This window comes from Macrobrachium nipponense, chromosome 41, assembly GCF_015104395.2.
Source record: "Macrobrachium nipponense isolate FS-2020 chromosome 41, ASM1510439v2, whole genome shotgun sequence".
In the NCBI taxonomy this organism is placed as follows: Eukaryota; Metazoa; Arthropoda; class Malacostraca; order Decapoda; family Palaemonidae; genus Macrobrachium; species Macrobrachium nipponense.
In genome coordinates this window covers 28546985-28567487 of record NC_061102.1, presented here as the reverse complement: position 1 = coordinate 28567487, position 20503 = coordinate 28546985, and the positions used below count along the sequence as shown (strand labels likewise).

The 20503-nt window shown below is 38.9% G+C and overlaps 1 protein-coding gene across 5 annotated transcripts in view; it reads right to left on the bottom strand.

The window, feature by feature from the left end:
* Positions 1–20503, bottom strand: part of LOC135212640 (dnaJ homolog subfamily C member 22-like) — a 78659-nt gene that overhangs the window by 39290 nt on the left and 18866 nt on the right. For 4 of the 5 annotated variants that reach the window (XM_064246239.1, XM_064246236.1, XM_064246235.1 and 1 more), the window contains exons 2-7: positions 12796–12898; positions 10534–10680; positions 9384–9531; positions 7336–7531; positions 4000–4267; positions 2316–2398 (exon numbers count right to left, since the gene is read on the bottom strand). In XM_064246239.1, coding sequence (XP_064102309.1) covers positions 2316–2398; positions 4000–4267; positions 7336–7531; positions 9384–9531; positions 10534–10680; positions 12796–12885 — 932 coding nt within the window. In that variant the 5' untranslated portion in view covers positions 12886–12898. Of the gene's footprint in view, positions 1–2315; positions 2399–3999; positions 4268–7335; positions 7532–9383; positions 9532–10533; positions 10681–12795; positions 12899–15130; positions 15200–20503 lie in introns of all 5 variants that reach the window. The other variant, XM_064246237.1, reaches the window with a different exon arrangement.

The following is a 20503-nucleotide window of genomic DNA, read 5'->3' as shown; positions in this document are numbered from 1 at the left end:
TTTACGGGCGTGGACGACGAAAGTTGTGAGGGAGGAGACCTAGGGGCTGTCGGCTGGAACTTGTCCCCGAATGCTGAACGTAACAGCCTAACAAGAACCTTGTAGTCCGAGACAGCTGAAGCTACCGGCCTGTTCTTCCTCTACGGAACTCCCTGGACTACTAAGCTCCCCTTCCTCCCTAAGAGGAACTGGAGAACGCCTATCAGGAGAGGGAGTTACGTCCCTTAGGCTCAATTCCTGAATAAAGACTTCCGTGGTTGGAAGTATCCACTACAGGTACGGAAGCAGCCGTACGTTGATCTTTAGGTGCACGGACATCTTCCGAAAGAGAAGCATCCTTAGAAGCCACGTTAACTGTCTTAACAGAAGCTCCTCTACGAAAGGAAGCGCGAGCTTCCTGACGAGCGGCGCCAAAAGCGTCCTGCTTAGACAAGCGAGCGTCCTGCTTTGCAGTCTCCAAAGCGTCCTGCTTCGCTCTAAAAGCGTCCTGCTTCACACGGCGAGCGTCCTGCGGAGCGTCCTCAAAAGCGTCCTGTCTATAACCAGAAGCGTCCTGCTTGCGGCGCCGAGCGTCCCTGCCGAGCGTCCTTAAAAGAGTCTTGAAGAGAGCTCAAAGCGTCCTGTCTAGAACGCCGAGCGTCCTGCCGAGCGTCGTCAACCGCTACTTGCCGAGAGCGCAAAGCGTCCTGCTTCGACAGCCGAGCGTCCTGACGAGCGTCTTCTCCTGAGAGAGTAAAAGATCTGCTAGGAGAGCGAGAACGTTGACGATCCGGAGGCGGAGAGAGAGACGAGCGAGCTGAGAGAGAATGCGGCCGCTTCGTCCTCTTGACGGGCAGCCGAACGTCCTTCCTACGCTTAGGCTCGACTGCTGCTGGGCAAGTCCTCTGAGCCATCAGCGACGTAATCTGGTCCTGAAGGACACAAGGATATCCTTCGTAGGTGACGAAGGAGCAAAAGAAGGGGCAGGACTGAGACTGCGAGAAGGCGAGGGGCGAGGGGACGCCTCCTTCCTTCTAGCAGGTACAGCTATCTGCCTCCTCAGGTGAAAACAGCGGGGGGGCCTGTGCTTTTTTTGTGGAAACGAAACGAACGTCCTCATCGGTAGAAAGCCTTCCTCTCTTCTGAGGAGGCAAAGGCGTCATAAGCGTCCCTCTGACGAAAGAGGAGAACATAGGACGTGAAGCGTCCTCAAAGCGAAAAGTCCTTTTCAACGGACGCGAGTCTCTCCGAGCGCTCCACCCCTTGCGCGGGGAGGACGCTTCGGAGGACGAAAAGCAATCTTTCAGGATACGCGCTCGTGCGCGCTCCTTGGCAGCCTGGGATTTAGCAACAAGGCCTGCCGAAGGGACGCCAGATCGGTGGGGAGCCCCCGTAACCCTCTTGCGGCTTTCGACATACCCACTCCCTGAGTCCTGGGAGTTCCGATAGAGGTCTAGGCCTAGAGGCATTATGGGGCCGATCTGACGCCCCCTCCACAAACACTAGGGGCACTAACACAAACTTTCACTGGGCCGGTTTCTAGGGCCAAAACTTTAGATTCGAGAGCACGAATAGACTCTAGAATCAGAGAAAGGGTGTTACCTTCTCCAGACACAGCACTGGGCCCGAAGGCAACAAAACAGGATTAGGTTGGGCAAAATCTACTGGTGTTAGAGGAGGAGAAATGTTACTATCCTTACCTTTAGTAGAGCTGCCCTTGGAGGAAGACCTCCTGACTCTATCGCGCTCTAATTTACGCCGATAGGTCTCATACATCCTCCATTTATCATCATCCAACAAATCCTTACATTCATTGCACCGATCATCAACCACGCAAACATGCCCCCTGCAATCCATACAAACTGTGTGAGGATCAACTGAAGGTTTAAGAAGCCTCACCTTACATTCACTCCTCACACACACTCTGAAACTTCCCGAACTTGATCCAGACATACTGAATCTAGAAAAGCCAATCCAAAATCAAAAACCAATCCACTATTCCGCGTGCCAATCCAACAATCCAGAAGTCGATACCAAAAGTCAATCCAGATAATATTAAGCGAGATAATGAAAAAATCCTAGACGGAGGACTGTAAACAGATGTTTGCAGCACCGGCGACAGAAAAAATATGAATAGAAAATGGGAATGGTTCCTGATATCCGCCGCCCAGCGGCGGGAATGGGTACTACCACCTGACCGCCCCACTACGTGTGCCGCGAATTTTGAAATTCTTGTCGGACGTCAGAAATACAGCTATATATATCTCTGTCAGGTAAGTTTCATGAACAAAACTATGATTAATGACAAAAATCTTTGAAAAAATATAAGCACTCACCTATCAGGATGCCATTCTCGAGCCAGTTTTCGATAAGCTGAAGTGATATTTTCCTGAGAGGCCCCACTCTCTAGCCCTAATATCTGGGAAAAAAAAATTAAGTCAGGTTTCAGGAAATTTATGTTCCATCAGAACAAGACAGCATCAGGATCTCAGACAATTTTAAATATACAAAGTACTGTATAATAATTTCAAACTGTCCCAAATCAATAAAGAAACAATTAAGAGGAAATATGTTTACTTTCAGTGGAGTACTGTACTAATTTTCATAGAAGAGGCACAAATAAAAATGATTTTGTTCTAATGTACTTGAAAATATGTCACGAAAATAAGCTCTTACTACTAGAATGGGAATATGTATATAATTGTAATAATAAAAAATAAACCTAATTATATTTGCCATGAGAACCAAATAATATACATATTTCTACTCAAAAATGCATTATGTATACAAATTCCAAGTCTAAATACAGAACAATCATTAGGTAGCTCATCATATTAGAAACATAATACTGCTAATAGCAAGAATGAACTAATAATTTCCTCAAAGTCCAATTCTTTATGGCCGTTAACTATTTACATTAAAAGTTAGCTTGCAATTGATGAAAGCATGATAACAGTTCATTTTCACCATGCTAATGAAATGTGGTGATAACATAAAAAACTGAAGCAGCATCTGGAGTTATTAAAAAAATTGCTATAAACGAAGCATTGTGGGAAAAGGGGAAACTTATATACTATTAATTTTGTAATATCTTTCCATTTCATCCAGGCTATTGCTGCTTACCTGCCAGTAATTTTTCCTTTGCTTCCTTCCTAGCCTCCTTAGGCATACTTTTACAACACAGCATTTAATTATGGAATAAGGGTTCCCTCTCAGTTTATCAATCATTAGGGAATAGGGCTGTCACATTAATTTGGAATTCCAGTGAACCACCCTTATTTGCACAAACTGGATACGCGGACTTACGTATTTGCAGATTTCTCTCAGGAACATACATGCACCCCCATTTTTCACGGAAAATTCACCTATTCGTGGAATTTTTCTATGAAAAATATCCAAAAATTCCTTTTTTATCAATTTCATCATAAAATGCACTTTTTGTGAGAAAACTATTAAAAAAATTGGGGTTTTCTTAAGTTTTAACTAACCAAACTAGGTAGTTTTAAGCATTTTTATAGGGGTTTCAACATTCTGATCGGGGGGGGGGGGGGGGGGGTGGGGGGGGGGGGGGGGGGGGGGGGGGGGGGGGGGGGGGGGGGGGGGGGGGGGGGGGGGGGGGGGGATGTGTGTCTGGTATGCATCCCCGCAAACACAGGGGGAACACTGTAATTATTAACAAAATAATTTAAAAAGGTAACACAGCCACATTTCTAGAATTTCACAGGGCTTCCTACAGGATTAGTTCTTTAATGAGAGGTGAAAATGAAAAACAGGCAAGTTAAAGAAGATTGATGGAAATGGATGATGAGCAAGTAGGGCAAAAGGAAGATGCAAATTATGTTAATAACTGCCTATACTGCACCATAGAATGAATACTGTAGTGAAAACCCCACCCCTAAAAAGAGAATTGGCAAAAGAAAAGGAGAAAAATTACATTTCTTAAATGCAAAGGTAAAAATATTGTAATTAAGTACCAACATCTGCCATAGCATCTACTAATAAAATCTGCTGCAATCTTACTTTTAAAGCGTGTCTTTCACCAAGTGGGTCCAACAGTTCAACAAAGTTAGACCATGCATTTTGCCAACCATCTTCCATTATACTGTTGTAGAGTTCCTTCATATTCTTCTTGAACTCCAAAAACATGGGAGAATTGAGGAAGTTCTCAGCTGCATCACGTAGTTTAATTCTCTCGCCAGTTTTATCTGTTACTGTGGCATTGAAGTACAAAAAGGAAAACCACAGTCCAAAGAAGACAGAGCCGCATAATCCTAAAACCAGCAGACGCCTGACAAGGTGGAGAAAACAAAGCATGAGATTAGACAGGATAATCAAATGTATATTCTGATATTCTCATAAAAGAAAAAACTCATAGATAAGCCTATCTTTCATGGCTATGAAACAGTATCAAAAGATCAATCTTTAACTGCCATAATCTTTTCCAAAATAATTGGTATAACTGTTAAAAATAGTAATAAAGTTCAATGGCATTTTCATAATCATAAAATCACAAATGAGACAAATATTACACAATAGTAGCTGCCAATCCAAACTGCTGCACAGAGGACTTTTAAAGAAACTTAAACCTTTTGTTTATTAGTGTAACACCTTATATTATAGTCTTTCCATGCACCTGTCACTGGCTTATTGGTTCCATTACCCCTGCCAAAAGTATCTCAGAATTTGCATAAATTCAAATCCCTAATATAAACAGGCTCAGCATACTGCTCAGACAGGCTCAGCATACTGCTCAGAGTATATATATGCATTTGTTGGCATAAAAGAAAAATTTTGAATAAAATAGGTTAATTCAAATTCACTAAGGAAAATGTCTTATAAGTTGAAAGTCAAGTGCAGGCTATGAGTAACTGGCTGCAGTCACAATTAATAAATTGCCACTTTCAAATGCCAATGCAAACTGAAATGGAATCTTAATGCAGTTAGACGTGACAGGTGTAAAAGCAAGAAAATGACACGCATTACTTGGAAATTTGGGAGTTCTATTTCCAATTTCATGTACTGAATATAAAAAAAATTAAAATACACTAGAAGAAAAATGGACTTGGAGGAGAATGCTGTGTCTCATTATTTGAGACAGATAAGCAGCCACCAATGAATGAGGAGTTGGTGGGGTTCCATGAGGAACAGTGCCTCAAAGTAGAGCAGGAACCAATACAAGAAACACAGTATTTCACCATCAACATAATACAGCAGGCTTTTGCAAACACTAAGAAAGTCTTTGCACTTTTTGAGATGGATCCCACTGCTGAACACTTTGCCTAGATTATGGGGACAATGCATGACTCAGTTGTGTAAGAACACAATAATTAAGATCACTCTTGACAAGTTCTTGTAGCAGCCCAACATGCCAAAAGAAAAAGAAATTCAGCCACCAATGTCATCTGTGCCATCTATCAAGTACAGCAAAGTGCATGTTTATTTTTTTTGGTTTTTCTCTACATTCTTGACAACTACAGTGGTTTTTCTCTACATTCGTGACAACTACAATGTATAAGATTACTGAAGAGGCAATAAAATGTTGGACTATCAAACAACTTATTAAATAAATGACATTAGTATTGGATTAATAATACGTATGAGTTTAAAACTAAGTGCTCTGTATCTTGTTCCTTTTGCTTTGTCGTATAGTACAATGTACTAGACTTCTTAGCGGTAATCTGCTAATGTGCATTATTCAATGTATTCACCATGTCTTTCAGTATATCATATTTGAGTTTGCTCATGTATCTTCTTTACTTGCTCAGAGTAAAGATGCTTTACTAGAAGGGTATAAAATGGTACCTGGTAAGGCTTGTCTGTCTACATGTGAAACATTACAAAGAATATTACATTGCATATTTTTGTCATTTCATGAATCAATTTTTGTTCAAGAGACTTTAAATAATAAATGGAGTTCCTATGATAACGACAGATAATGAAAGTTTGTTTAATTGAGCTTGAAGCAATTAAAAGGGAAGTTGTTATAACCTTTCCTGCAATTATAAGTCATACCCACTACTGCAGAACCTTGTGCTGGCCTAGTTAAACTTATTTTTAGAACTGAGATTTTTCTTTTCCCTCTCAGACAAGTTCTGGGGTGAAATAACAATTTCAGGGGTGAATAACAAGCTCCAAGGGTGTTGTTCCCGGTCAAGTTAAGAGTGAAATCAAGCCCAGTCCCTTGTTTTGAAAGAAATGCAAGACTTGATATTTTGTCTGGGGAGAACAGTCTGCGTGCAGCAGGATGCAATAAGATGTGAAAGCATCTCTCCTAGTATATTATACGTACCCTGTATTCTTCTCAAAAGTCAGTGTAAGAATATTTTCTGTGGTCAATATGGAGTTTTGAGAATTGGTGAATTTTAAGGATATGGTAATGTAGGCGAAGGTAGGCAAAATCTCATGTCTGTGAAACGTAACGGTTAAGTTGTTCGAGTGTTATCCTAACCTTGGCAAAACTTTATTTTTTTTGTGCTACCTCATTATTTTCTACTGATACTGCATATGTGTCTTTTGCATTGGAGACCATTGAAGGTTAAGGGTATTTTTTACTTCATTAAGCTATTCAGTGGTCGAGATTATGTACATTTAACAGTGAATGCTATTGTACAATTTTAGTGTTAATAAAACCATTCTTGGAAGTTTGTAAGTAAGCCAGTTTCAATTTGCCACCCACAAGCATTATCAACCTATGTTGCAAATCATTACCTACTCACTTCTTAAAACAAGTTACCATACATTCCATTGCACTAGTTACTTTTTTTAACTCCTATTTTGCATTGTTTGTTTCTTTTTTGCTGTTAGTGTGCTACAAACACCACAGCTGGTGGCAGCATACCAAAAGTACGCAAAACTACTCTTAGTGTTTCTTTCTCTAACTTAATCTGTCATGTAAGTTCATTTGGGCTTTCTCTCATTGAGAAACTCAATGGGTGGGGAAAAAGTTCATATATAGTAGACATATTTTTGGGTATCGTCATAAGGGAAGAGAAATCAGCGCCCCTACACAATATATAAACATTTTGTGTGTTTAGCTAATTCAACTGATCATTCAGGTCTTTCATTTTTGTTATTTTATTTTCTAACAATGATAATTTATGACTATTCAGTTTTAAAATAATAAAAAATGAGTATCCTAACTTGAAAACTAACTCTTTACAGATCATTCAGAGGTGTCTATTGGCAAGCATAAAAGCAGTTGGGGAGAAAGGGGTACATCATACCGGAGGAGTCATACAATAAAACAGATCAATAAACAATACACTTTACAGAGTAGGATTGTGAAAGCTGAAAAAAAAATTCTACTTCAGGGGTGCCAGAAAAAAGAAACTATTACATTAATACCAATTTGCTTACCTACAAACAGAATTCTTGGAATATGGATGTCTTCTCCATTTTTTTCCCCACTGATTAAAAATAAGGGTGGATGATACAGCACTCCAGTTTGCCAGAGGAGGATAAAACAAAGAAGCTGGGAACACTAAGAAAGCTCCTACCATAGCAGACTTCAAGCTACCTTGCTCCCGACCAATATTTCCAATGTTCCACACAGCTGGAAAATATGTAAGCTTACATTGTGACGAAGTTCTATACACTGAAGTCTAAATTATGCTTTTGACCAATAAACTGGTAATGTAACAATGACAATTCAAATTGGAACACATCAGAATGTATATCTTTTTAGAATTACCTTTATTAGCTCATCAGCTATGCTAACCAATTTACTGTAATGGAATAAAGTTTATATCCATCTTTGTGGTCACGTGGTAAATGTTAACCTTAATCTATCATATCTGTTGCTAGTCCAAATCCTGCCATTAGAGTCAATTTTTTATTCACATCTTAAGACATTGTAGTGAAAAACATATCTCAAGAGCATGAAGAAATCAAGAAACTAAGAGGTCACTGTGGCAATTTCAAATACATAGCTAAATAACATTCTCTCTTAAGATGGAATTTGGTGAAAGATTGAATAAGGCAAATCAAGCAATATGTAGGTTGAACAACATTTGGAAATCAAATAGATTGAAATTGCATATGAAAGTAAAGTTTTAAATTAGCTTAGTACAAATATAGCCAAAAGATGAATATTAGGAGTGAAAAAACAAGATAAGCCTACTTCAGGCTATACTAGTTACGATGTTAAATAATTTAGACGCAAGATGACCTGAAAACCTTAACTCACATGAAATTTCATATGATGTTTGAACAACTTTTATATCTTCAGCCTAATTCTAGTTATTTATCACTGATAAATGAAAATTAATGACAACGAAACCGAGTCATCACAGAAAATAAAACTGATGAATTAAAGTATTGACATACTATATTTCCAAAATTCCTTTGTTAGTTTCCATCCCTTAAATACAGAGGTAGCAGAATAATATGGACTTCACTGTACTAAATGCACTATGCCACAACATCAACATTAGATCTTTTAACACTTTTGCTTACAAAACATCTCTCAAGGCTTTCCTTTCTGTACTTCTTTCTGGCTTCCTACTTTACTATGATAAACAACATTGGAACCTATGGTGGCCTTCACAGAACACAAAAGTGAGATCTCCCTAAAAAAATATTCCCCTCTGGAAAAATGCTAATACTCATCCTTTATATCCATATAACTTGAATTTTCAAAGTATGGTATGGAAAAACACTACATATTATGTATGTAGCTTTAGTTCCATATAATCTGACTTTTCAATGTACTATGTATTTTACTTCTGTAATACAATAATCTTAAACTTCAGATAATCAAATAAATTGCTTAAATATCAATCACTGATTCTAAACATAAATACGTATTACATATTATCATTATTACAGTGTAACCAACTTAAGGCGGATTCGATCTTACGGCACTTTTTGAGCACCGTTAACAGTGTTTTACAGTGTCGTAACTTGGTGTTCCATAAAGTTATGGTGCTGTCAGCGCCACTGACAATGCTAACAGCAAGAATAGGCATCAAGTTAATGGCGCTGTAACTTGATGCAACATCAACTTACAGCACAGTAAGCGCCGATAACGGTGAATCAACCTATGGCACAGTGGTGGACCTACTGTATTAATTATTATCATCATCACGGTACAATGTTACAAACTAATTAAGAAGACCAATGAACCCCATTTCTACACTATTACAGCACTTCCCTGAAGGTATAGAGCAATGCAGCTTAGACTGAAGGAATGCTTTGAAGAACCTTTAAAAACCTCTACAATGGGGCTTGGTAAGGCACAAAACTGACTACTATAGGGTTCTGTAGTACAAATGCATATCATATTACTATGACAAGTCTTGCATATTGCTAAAATTAGGGTTACAATATTCATGAGAAAAACAGTAGTAAAGAACTAAAGAAAGCTTTCAATCTCACAACTTAGATATAAATGTTATATCACTTACCTAGTGCTGTGCCAATTGGAGCTAAGTATATAAGCCATAATATTGAGTAGCCAAAAATTTCTTCTGTTGGCACTGCAGCAGCTATAAGGTAACTCCACGAATTTGCCACTAGAATCTGCCCGGTAAATCTTGCTGGACTGAAAGGAGGCTGTCAAAGTATAATAATTAGGTAATTAACATCAAGACAAATTACCTACAACAAACAATTGAAAACATTAATTCAGCATTTCATGATGCATGCAATTTTCTTTTTCTATTTACTTTATTATATTTTTACACCACAGATGAGTAATGAGATCATAGCCATATTCAACACTTTATCAGAAGTGAATGCCAAGTGGCATTTGCTGTGACCACAGGGGCATAAAAGCAAACACTCTGTTAACAGGCTCTGGAAACATGGACTTAGTGTCAATGGAGCAGAACTGATACACAAGAGATCATAAAATGCTGATAAGGCATAATGTGTAGAATTTCTAAATTCATAAAAGATAAAAAAATCATTTCCTTATACCCTTGCCAACTGAATAGCTAAAACTGCTGAGGAGAGGGGAACTGTGTGCCCTATGGGTTTAATTCAAGCCCTTATCTTATGAATAATTTAACTTATATATACCATCCTCTTCATCTTAATATCCACCCTACACATCATACTTGGGTGTTTTTCCATGTTGGCACTTGGCAACCATGAAAAATAAATCTTTGACAGTCCATATCACCATTCTAATGATTCTGTTTTGCTTTTGTTCTTTTTAAAACTATGTATCTTCTAAAAATGTGTTCATCCAACTGCAAAGGTAAATTTATCATTGGAAAGGTCATTAAGACTTAAACTTTATCCATTGAGCAAATTTTAATGTAGCATTAAAGTATTTCTACTTAAATTCTTAGATTTTAGATTGCATCAGTCTCACCCACCCTTGCCTCAGCCCCCTTGTCCAGCTTCTCTAAACCTATTCAGTAGAGCTCCTACAGTAATAGTGAAGTTTTTTTTTTATTATTATTATACAGAGAAGTTTAGTTAATTGAAGACAAGCAGTTACCTGAAGTGTGGGACATATTAATGCAAGACCTACTCTATTTTATATAATAAACAAAAGCACTGGTATAGTACATTAGAAATAAAACAAACTGTATTAAATGCAAATACCTTTGAACGATGAAGCATCAGCTGCGCAAGATCTGCAGCATATTTATCATCATTATTCACATCTTTCACATAGGACGGTAAACGGAAGAAGTCTCTCATCCACCCTACTCCAAAGTAACCTCCAAGAGTGCAAAACCAAGTGAAGGCCTAAAGAAAAATAAAGATAACATAACCCTTACAAGGTATAGAAACATTTCTGAACTGTACTTAAAAAGACTTCTCAGTCCGCAAAAAATACAGTGAATATTTCATGGAAAACCTTAGATTACCTGAATTCAATATTCAAAATGTTGAGATGGATAAATATATACAGTAATTACTATAGCAAATAGAAAACTAACAAATGTTCTTAAAAAATAATGAGGTATTTGAAGTATAATTAACATTTTACAATATACAGATAAGGATTTAATAAGAAAATGGTCCACTCACTTTCAATTGTGCTGTAATGGAATTATTTCTGCAATACTTTAGATTTAACAACTTCCTTCTTTAAATTACTATTCCCACTGCAAGCACTCATATTTTCTTTGTCAAGATATAAGTTGACATTAGGAAGTACAATTTAACTGATATTCCTGGGTTCAGGAGAATAATGCATACACATAATTACTAAAACCCCTCTTTGTGGTAACAACAGCAATGATAGTAAAGGCATATGTAAATGAGGAAAATGAAATATTTTATGCTATAAGTCATTTATTAGTGATAGCACATGTAGTCCTGTACTATACAGTATGCACGTGCTTCAAAATCTAGTTTTCAACCAACTTTTCAATTATTTTTAAACAAAAAGTCAGCTTTTGCAGATAAACTTTGTGAGAACATGAAACCAATTCATATGGGCTTGTTCTATAATAAAACAGGATTCAAGTTTTGACAAAATGTATTTGCAAAAAGGATTCCTCAAAAAATAAATTACCATACTCCAAAAGTATTCTGACAGTGTGTGTAGCTAAGTCAAAAGGAAAATGCATTTAGACACTTTTTTCATCATTAAATGTATATAAAAAAAACTGTCCTGCTCCCAATGAGGCCGTACACTCGGCTAGACCTTTCCTACAATGAGCATACTGGGTAGGCACAAAAATTGTTGCTAATAATAAATCACTGAAAAACAAGCCTAATTATTACAGTAAATTGAGTTACTAATAATAAAATATTGAAGAAAACATGCCGGATTATTCGTCTATTATCACAAACGTACAAAAAATTGCTTATGATAAACTGGTAGTTAGTCTGTCAGCCATTTGTAATTAGTAGATGTAAACAAAATCATAGCACCGCCTGTTGCTTATTTATGGTAAATTCTATTCTATACAAAGTCCATTCCAAAATACTCTCACAATATTGTATTCCATGCACACAATCACACATTTTTCCCTACAAAATAACTTTAAAATATCATTCAATAAATGTATGATAAAACATACTAATTTTTTTTTCTCACAAAATATCCTTGTTTTTCAAGTTTTCATCTCCAGTGGAATAAGTAGATGATCAAGAGAATGCTATAAGTAAAATGATCTCATGAACATCATCAGCAGTAATTGTAATGTTAGGGAAAAAGAGAGAGAGAGAGAGAGAGAGAGAGAGAGAGAGAGAGAGAGAGAGAGAGAGAGAGAGAGAGAGAGAGAGAGAGAGAGGTGTTCTCACAATAACCCAAACAAGTGAAGTATTTAACATACAGGCGGCCATTAAATAAGAGCATTCGTTCCTTTATTTAACTAATCTTTCAATTCCCACCAGAATCATGACATTTCCAGTGAGGCCATTAGACACACCCATTGAAGGAGGTGTTAGAATTAATATCCGCCCAAACTGGTGGTACAAATGATGTGATCTACCATAATATAAAAAGACTACTTTACATTGAGTGGCCAACAATACAAATAAAGATAAAAAGGAATAAATATAAATCTCCCTTACCAAGGTGACAGCTGCAAGAACAAGCAATAAAAAGCAAGTGTATGACATAATCATATCTATTTTATGTATGTCAGTAGTTGAGTGGCAAAGCTGTCTATGATAGACTACTTTGGTTAAAATATTTCAAAGACGAACACAATTATCAAAACACTTAAAAGGCTCCCCTATTGTTCCCATCAAGTTGGAAAATCTGAATCTGGATTTCTTTACTTATGCTTCATTTAAAACACTTATCTATAAAGATCTTGATAAAACCATCCTAAATGTTCCCACAAGGCACTAAATAATTATCATCATTTCAAATTTCATATAAAATCAGCATAACCAACATACCTGTCTATCACGTCTTAGGTAAAAATGATGCAGTCCAAGCCATCCACCAAAGAGCCATGCAAGGTATGCAATACAAAGACTTTTTTCCATTTCTCTTCTTCCTCTATAAGAAAAACACAAATTCAGATGATTAATTTACACATGAAAATCCTTCACTTTTATCTTTTAAAATCTGTACTACTTGTTAAAGTACTATACCTAACCTTCGAGTTGACCTAATTTTTTCCATCCGACATTGCTTCAAGACAATAATTCCGTTTATCTTGAGTCACAAACAATCTTCCCAATATTATATTGAAATGTAAAAGTCAATAAAATTGAACAGAAACTTTAGCTACATTATACAAGAAAGGGGCATTATCAGTAAATGAGGTGTACCATGAAACTTTGTGGAAACGTAAAACAATCAATGTAAAGGCATTTTAATATTTATGCTCAGTCTATTTCTAACATTAAACTTCCCTGTCGACACTGTCTATAACACTGAAAATATCTGTATTCTGAAAGCAACCTTAACTAACTACTGTATTAAAGATTTTCGAGAACGACTGGCAAGTCTGCCCAAATTAAGCCTGGTCATATCAGAAGTGTTACTGGACTTCATCACTTCAAGGAAACACCTAACACTTGAAATGCTTGTTAAATGATTTAGGGTACAGTGATGTATGAAGAGAATTTTCCGCTCTGGAAGTGAACCTCATTTGCTGACACTTAGGTTTCTGACTTCCACATGGAATTTCTCGGACAGTGAAACCGGACATGCAAAGTATGAGAGCATGAAAGAGGCATAGAATCAAGTTATTAACAGCAATTCCTGCGTTAACCTTGCAAACAAGCACAGGGAGATGACTTTCACAACAAAGCTGAAGTGAATACACAGCAGTAGCAATAAGCCAGGTTACTTATTAGATGAAAGGCTTTTGACACTACCCAGAGGCAATTGTGTGAAGAACCTCATCACATCATCACATCTTACATCATTGCATATACATTATTGCAGTCTAAAATTTCATGGTTATTGATTTTGGAAATTTCATTGGTGCAACATGAAAGCACTAAATGTCAAGTAACATCACAAATTTCTTAACTTATAACAGCAAACAACAGGCAGATAAAATAAAAGCAATAAAGTTTTGGTATGGCAGTTCCCATGAAGCTCTGTGTTCGCTAGCAGCCAATAGCAATTGGCATGAAGGTTTAGTTTCCTTTAAATAGCAAATACTGCCATGTTTTGTGCTCCTGCATTGGACAATATGTCTACCAAACATCCTGCTTCTAAATCCCAAGCCTCTAATGTTACCAAGTCAGAAGGGGATATCTTTGAAAGAGAAAATGGATATAATTTGGCAATATAATAAAAGGTAGGGCACAACAGGTATTGTGGCAGATACCAGTGTACCAAAAACAAATCTACAAGCAATTTGTGCAGCTAAAGACCACACTGAGGCACAGGCATTGCCAAAAGTTCATCTTTGGATATGAAAACAAACACTGAATTCCTGTCCTTAACAAGACAGAAAAGATGCTTGATGACTGGATGCATACCAATGACAATCCTGAAGCTTACCAGCACAAATGAGTTTTGCAAGGTGCAACAAATTATCTAAGAGGCTTAGTGATATGAAATTCTGAGAAATTTTCAGAGAATGGTCATACAAAGAAAAATCAATTAATCAACTATTCTAAGAAATTCCAAAAGGAAATTCTGCAATCAGTGACTGAAAAAGCTATCAACATCCAAATTCCAGTCATCAACATAGTACTGTATGTATACTGTATACACAGCCAGAAAGTATTAACAAATGGCTTTTTCTACAATTTCAACCATCAAACACATCTTCCTGTAGACGGATTATCGTAAAATTTCAACAACCAAACATCCTTCCTAAAGACTGTGATGAGTCAAACAAATAAGATTCCTATCTTTCAAACATAGCAGTGAAGTAAATGGCTAAAATTATGGGTGTCATTATCAACATTTTCTCTTTCTTCAAAAACATCGAGGTATCAAAGATATGTGACCTTAATGTAGCAGCTATTGACGCATTGTAGGTACTTATGTTAGTTGTAATAAAAAATATTCAGCATGCTTATTCTCAACTGACTTAGAAAAAAATTGATCAAATGCTTGGAAATTAACAGGATGGTTTTAGAAAATGCAGCAGCCACACAATTAGTACACATTTTTTGTTAACAACTGCACAGCAGAGTAAGGAAATTAAAAATACCCTTCTGATGGGTTTTGCTGATTAAGCAAAGTCATTCCACTGCATTCACAGGCCTTTGTTATGGAAGATTTAATACTATTCACATGAAAAATGTAAATTGAGATTACCATGTTTGAGGCCGATGAAAGTTAATGTTGATCGGCTCTTGTTGACTGAATTTGTTGTAAGTAGGGGTACTGGAAAGGAATATTTCATTGTTTCTGTTTACCCTTTTCATGATTTCATTAAAAAAGCAGTTGGAAATGGAAGAGAAGATTTAGATTGGAATTAAATAAAAACTTTACTTTGAAGTATAAAAATTATGCTTTTTTCTGCTATTTTCACAAGATCTACCAAACTATTTTAATAGAATGAATTATAAAAAAAAGGAAAAACGAGAAGTACTATACATAAAGGAAAAAAATACTAACATAACAGGGAGGAAGGATTAGCCTAATAAGGTTGAATTTCTTAAAGAATTAGATACAATGATATTCCAGGGCAGGTTCTCCTGAGCTGATATTTACTGAAAGACTAAAAAAGTAAAATCAAATACTGTAATGGATACACTGAAATTAAAGACTGAAATTGCATACAAAGTAAAATTACACATTTCTAATACAATTTGTATTGCTACAAGCTTGAATCATGCTATACAAGAACCTTCTGGTCCAAAGACCAATCTGTTCACTCAGTCAGAAACACCTTGGAGAAGCCAAGACTACAGCAGTAAGGACAATGGAATCATCTCTGGAGTGAACTTGAGCACACTCTATCAAGAAGATAGGGTTCAATGACAGTGCCGTTAGTTGCCTCCCAGAGATCAATGTGCTCACTAATGAGATTCAAGATTTCTTGAAAGATCAACTCCAAATGGGTTTGAAGAGGGTCTGAAGGAGGAGGCCCTCCAGGTCTTAACAGATCCCCAAAAGCATGTGTTAGACCCTCTCGCTAAGGATAAGCCGACTCATCAGTCTGCCCTGGTGAGCACTCCTGGAACTGTGGTCACAAAATACTGGACCTGGTGGTGTCAATTGTTGAACCACAATCCAAGTTTGATTAATGAACACAACAGGCATGCTCCAAACTATGTCAACCCTTCCTTAGGGCTTGCTACAATTAACTGAAGGCAAACTAGTACAAGTAGTGCCTCAGGATACGAAATTAATCCGTTCTGAAGTGGCCTTCGTAACCTGATTTTTTCGTATCTCTAACTACATTTTACATGCAAATTGCCTAATTCATTCCAAGGCCTATAAAAACACCACAGTAAATTTTATAATAAAGCTAAATTGACCAATAAACAATGAAATACAACAATTTGGACCATTCAATACCTAACATAACCTTTATTGTAGTACATACCTGTAAATAAAGTGTATTACTGTACATGGTACAAGAAATACTTTACCTACATGTACGTACATATGTAGTAAAATGTGGAACCTTACCTTTCGAGTGAAGCGATCTCCGAAAGTGGCGATAGAGGAGGAGGACAAATGGCAGAAAACATGAACACTTAACTTTACGAAACACATTAAACAAGGCAGAAAACATTAACACTAAACTTTACGAAACACATTAACAAATGGCAGAAAACATTAACACTTCTTGATTATCTCCATCTTCGTTCTCCATAGAAAGCATCCTCTTCTTTCTGTGAACTTCAGCAACATTCTTGGGACCCGTGTCTAATAACGTAAGTAATTAAGTTCACGCACAACACAATAAAGTAACTTACAGTACAACGAAAGTGAAATCACTAACATGAATTTACGTTAACAACCAAAATACGTATATGTGAATGAATGAATTCCAGTGTTTACGATAATGCTACCGTAAACAATGGTCAAGGAACGCCTTTACATAGAGGCATGATGCTGACCAATAGGAGAGCAGGATCTTATGGCGGTAACTAGTATCAGGAACCAATGGGAGAGCGGGAGGATGGTGGCGAGTCTACTCAGTTGGCGGCGCGCGAGTTTTAAAATTGTTCTCGGTGGTCCGGGTGAATCTCGGACTTTACCCTTTCGCAACCTGAATTATTTTCGTATACAGAGGCAAAAAAATCTTTGTCTTTGCTTTCATAACATGATATTGTAATGATACAATTAAGTTTGTTCATACTTACCTGGCAGATATATATATAGCTGTATTTTCCGAAGTCCGACAGAAATTAAAAAACTTACGACACACGTAGTGGGAGTCAGGTGGTTAGTACCCATTCCCGCCGCTGGGAGGCGGGTATCAGGAATCATTCCCATTTTCTATTCATAATTTTTTATTTCCACTGTCTCCTGAGGGGAGGTGGGTGGGTACTTAATTATATATATCTGCCAGGTAAGTATGAACAAACTTAATTGTATCATTACAATATCATTTTGTTCATGAAACTTACCTGTCAGATATATATATAGCTGAATCCCACCTTTGGTGGTGGGAGTAGACAGAATAGAAGATTTTAGGAAACATATATATGCAGATAAATGATATCTTGATTCCTTACCTGTTAGCATAGCGACTTCGTGGGTTACTGCCGCGTAAGTCTGCTTGTGCTACTAGAGTTGCCAGCGAGGTAGAGACCTATATAGCTGGTGCACTCAAGATGATCTGTCAACGGGGGCGTGACCACGATGTGACTAGACCATTGACCATACAATGAGGGCAACGAAGTAAAAAACCACCTGGCCTAGTCTACCAAAGGTATACCACTAAACTAGACTAAAGAAGGGAGATCCGCCTCGGGCGGTCAACCCTACAACCAAAAAACACACAACAATTAAAAGCTCACTAACCACTAAAGGAAAGGATGAGTGCTACCTCCTGCCCCAAAACAGTGTCTGCAGCGACGTATGGTCCAAGCGACGAGCAATGTTCGTATGTCGCTTTCACCTCCCGCAGGTAGTGTGAAGCGAACACCGAGTTGCTCCGCCAATATGTGGCACTCAAAATGTCACTGAGTGCCATATTTCTGTGAAAGGCTATCGAGGTCGAAATAGCCCTCACCTCGTGGGCATTCACTTTTAAAAGCTTCATGTCACTATCACTACATGTGGAATGAGCTTCCTTAATGGTGTCTCTCAAGAAGAAAGAAAGCGCGTTCTTGACATGGGAAGATCGGGCTTCTTAACCGAGCACCACAAAGTTGCCCGAAGGTCCTCTACAGTCCTTCGTTCTGTCTAAATAGAATTTGAGAGCCCATGACAGGGCACAGGACTCTCTCTGGCTCATTACCCACGATCTCTGTCAAACCCTTGATTTCAAATGTCTTGGGCCAAGGGTTGGACGGGTTTTCGTTCTTTGCTAAGAACATAGGGGCTTAAAGAACAAACAGCATCAGAGTTCTTAAACCCAACATGCTTGCTTATAGCCTGGATCTCACTAACTCTCTTCGCCGTCGCCAGAGCAGTTAGAAAAAAGTGTCTTCCTTGTAAGGTTTCTAAGCGAAGCTAAGTTGAGAGGTTCAAAACAAAATTACTGGACATCAAAAACTTTAGAACAATGTCTAAGTTCCAAGAAGGGACTCTTGGTTGAGGTACCTTCGAAGTCTCGAAGACTTCAGAAAGATCATGAAGGTCTCTCTTGTTGGCTAAGGTCCAGTCCTCTATGCCTAAAGACTACAGAAAGCACACTTCTGTAGCCTTTTATCGTAGGCACCGCTAAGCGAACTTCATTTCTCAAGTAGAGAAGGAAGTCTGCGATTTGGCTCACAGAGGTAGAGGTGGAGGAAATGTCTTTCTTCCTGCACCAGCTCCGGAAAACAGCCCACTTGGATTGGTATACGGCCATAGAAGAAGGCCTTCTTGCCGTTGCGATTGCTTTCGCCACAGGTCTTGAAAAAACCCCTCGCTCTGGCCAACTTCTGGATAGTCTGAACGCAGTCAGACTCAGAGCGGGGAGGTTTTTGTGATACCTCTCGAAGTGGGGCTGTTTGAGTAGATCTATCCTTGGAGGCAGAGTCCTCGGAAAGTCTACTAGAAAGACATGACCTCTGTGAACCAGTCGGTCGCTGGCCAGAAGGGGGCGATGAGAGTCATCCTCGTTCCCTCTGATGCCGCGAATTTCCTTATTACTTCCCTAGACCTTGAACGGGGGAAAGGGGGGCATATACCTCTAGTCCCGTCCAGTCCCAAAGAAGGGCGTCCTACTGCTACTGCTCCTGGGTCTAGAACTGGTGAGCAGTACAGCGGGAGTCTCGTTGTTCTGGAAAGTTGCGAAGATGTCTACGAGAGGACATCCCATAACTTCCACAACCTCTGGCATACTTCCTGATGAAGGGTCCACTCCGTCGGCAGAAGTTGACCTTGTCGACTGAGCAGATCTGCACGGACGTTTTCTACCCCTGATATGAATCTCGTCAGGATAGAGACGTCGTGTGCCTTCGCCCATAACAGGATCTCCTTTGCAAGGAAGAACAGGGATCGAGAGTGGGTTTCTTCCCTGTTTCTTGAGGTATGCCAGGGCTGTGGTGTTGTCCGAGTTGATCTGCACCACATTGCCGGAGACTTCGTTCTGAAAGAACTGGAGCGCCAGATGAACTGCTGCCAGCTCCTTGAGGTTTATGTGCCAGGACACCTGTTCCCTCTCCAGGTGCCTGACACTTCCTCCCCCCCCAGTGTTGCTCCCACCCCGTGGAGGACGCGTCGGAAAACAACACTAGGTCGGGGTTCTGAAGCTTGAGGGAAAGACCCTCTGCGAGCTTCAAAGGGGTCGGTCCACCATCTTAGATGTTCCTTTACCTCTTCTGATAACACCAGAATCGAATCCAAAGTGTTTTGGTGCTTCCAATTGTCGGCAAGGAAGAATTGAAGAGGTCTGAGGTGCAACCTCCCTAGGGAAACAAACTTCTCCAGTGAGGAAATGGTCCCCAGCAGACTCATCCATTCCCTCACCGAGCATGATTCCTTCCCCAGAAAGGAAAGGTTGACACTTTGCTTAGGCAATCTAGTTGTCGCCCCTGGGACAGAAAAGCCCGAAAAGCCCACTGAGTCCATCTGAATCCCCAGATAGACTAAAGACTGAGAAGGGGTCAGATGTGACTTTTCGAGGTTCACCAGAAGCCCCAGGGACTTCGTTAACGACAAAAGTCGTGTGAAGGTCCTCCGACACCGGTCTTTCGAGGAGGCTCGTACGAGGCCAGTCGTCCAGGTAGAGAGAGATCCTGACATTGGAAAGATGAAGCCACCTCGCAATGTTCTTCATCAGTAGGGTGAATACCATGGGAGCAGTGCTGAGTCCGAAGCAGAGAGCCCTGAATTGAAACACTTTTCCTTTCAGGACAAACCGCAGGTATTTCCTGGACTGGGGGTGGATGGGGATGTGGAAATACGCGTCCTGGAGATCTAGTGAAGCCATCCAATCCCCCACGGTCTTAAGGCTCCCATCACTGACTGAGGTGTCTCCATCTTGAACCTCTGCTTGATGACAAAGAGGTTCAGGTTGCTGACATCGAGTACCGGTCGCCATTCCCCGACTGCTTTGGCACCAGGAACAGTCTGTTG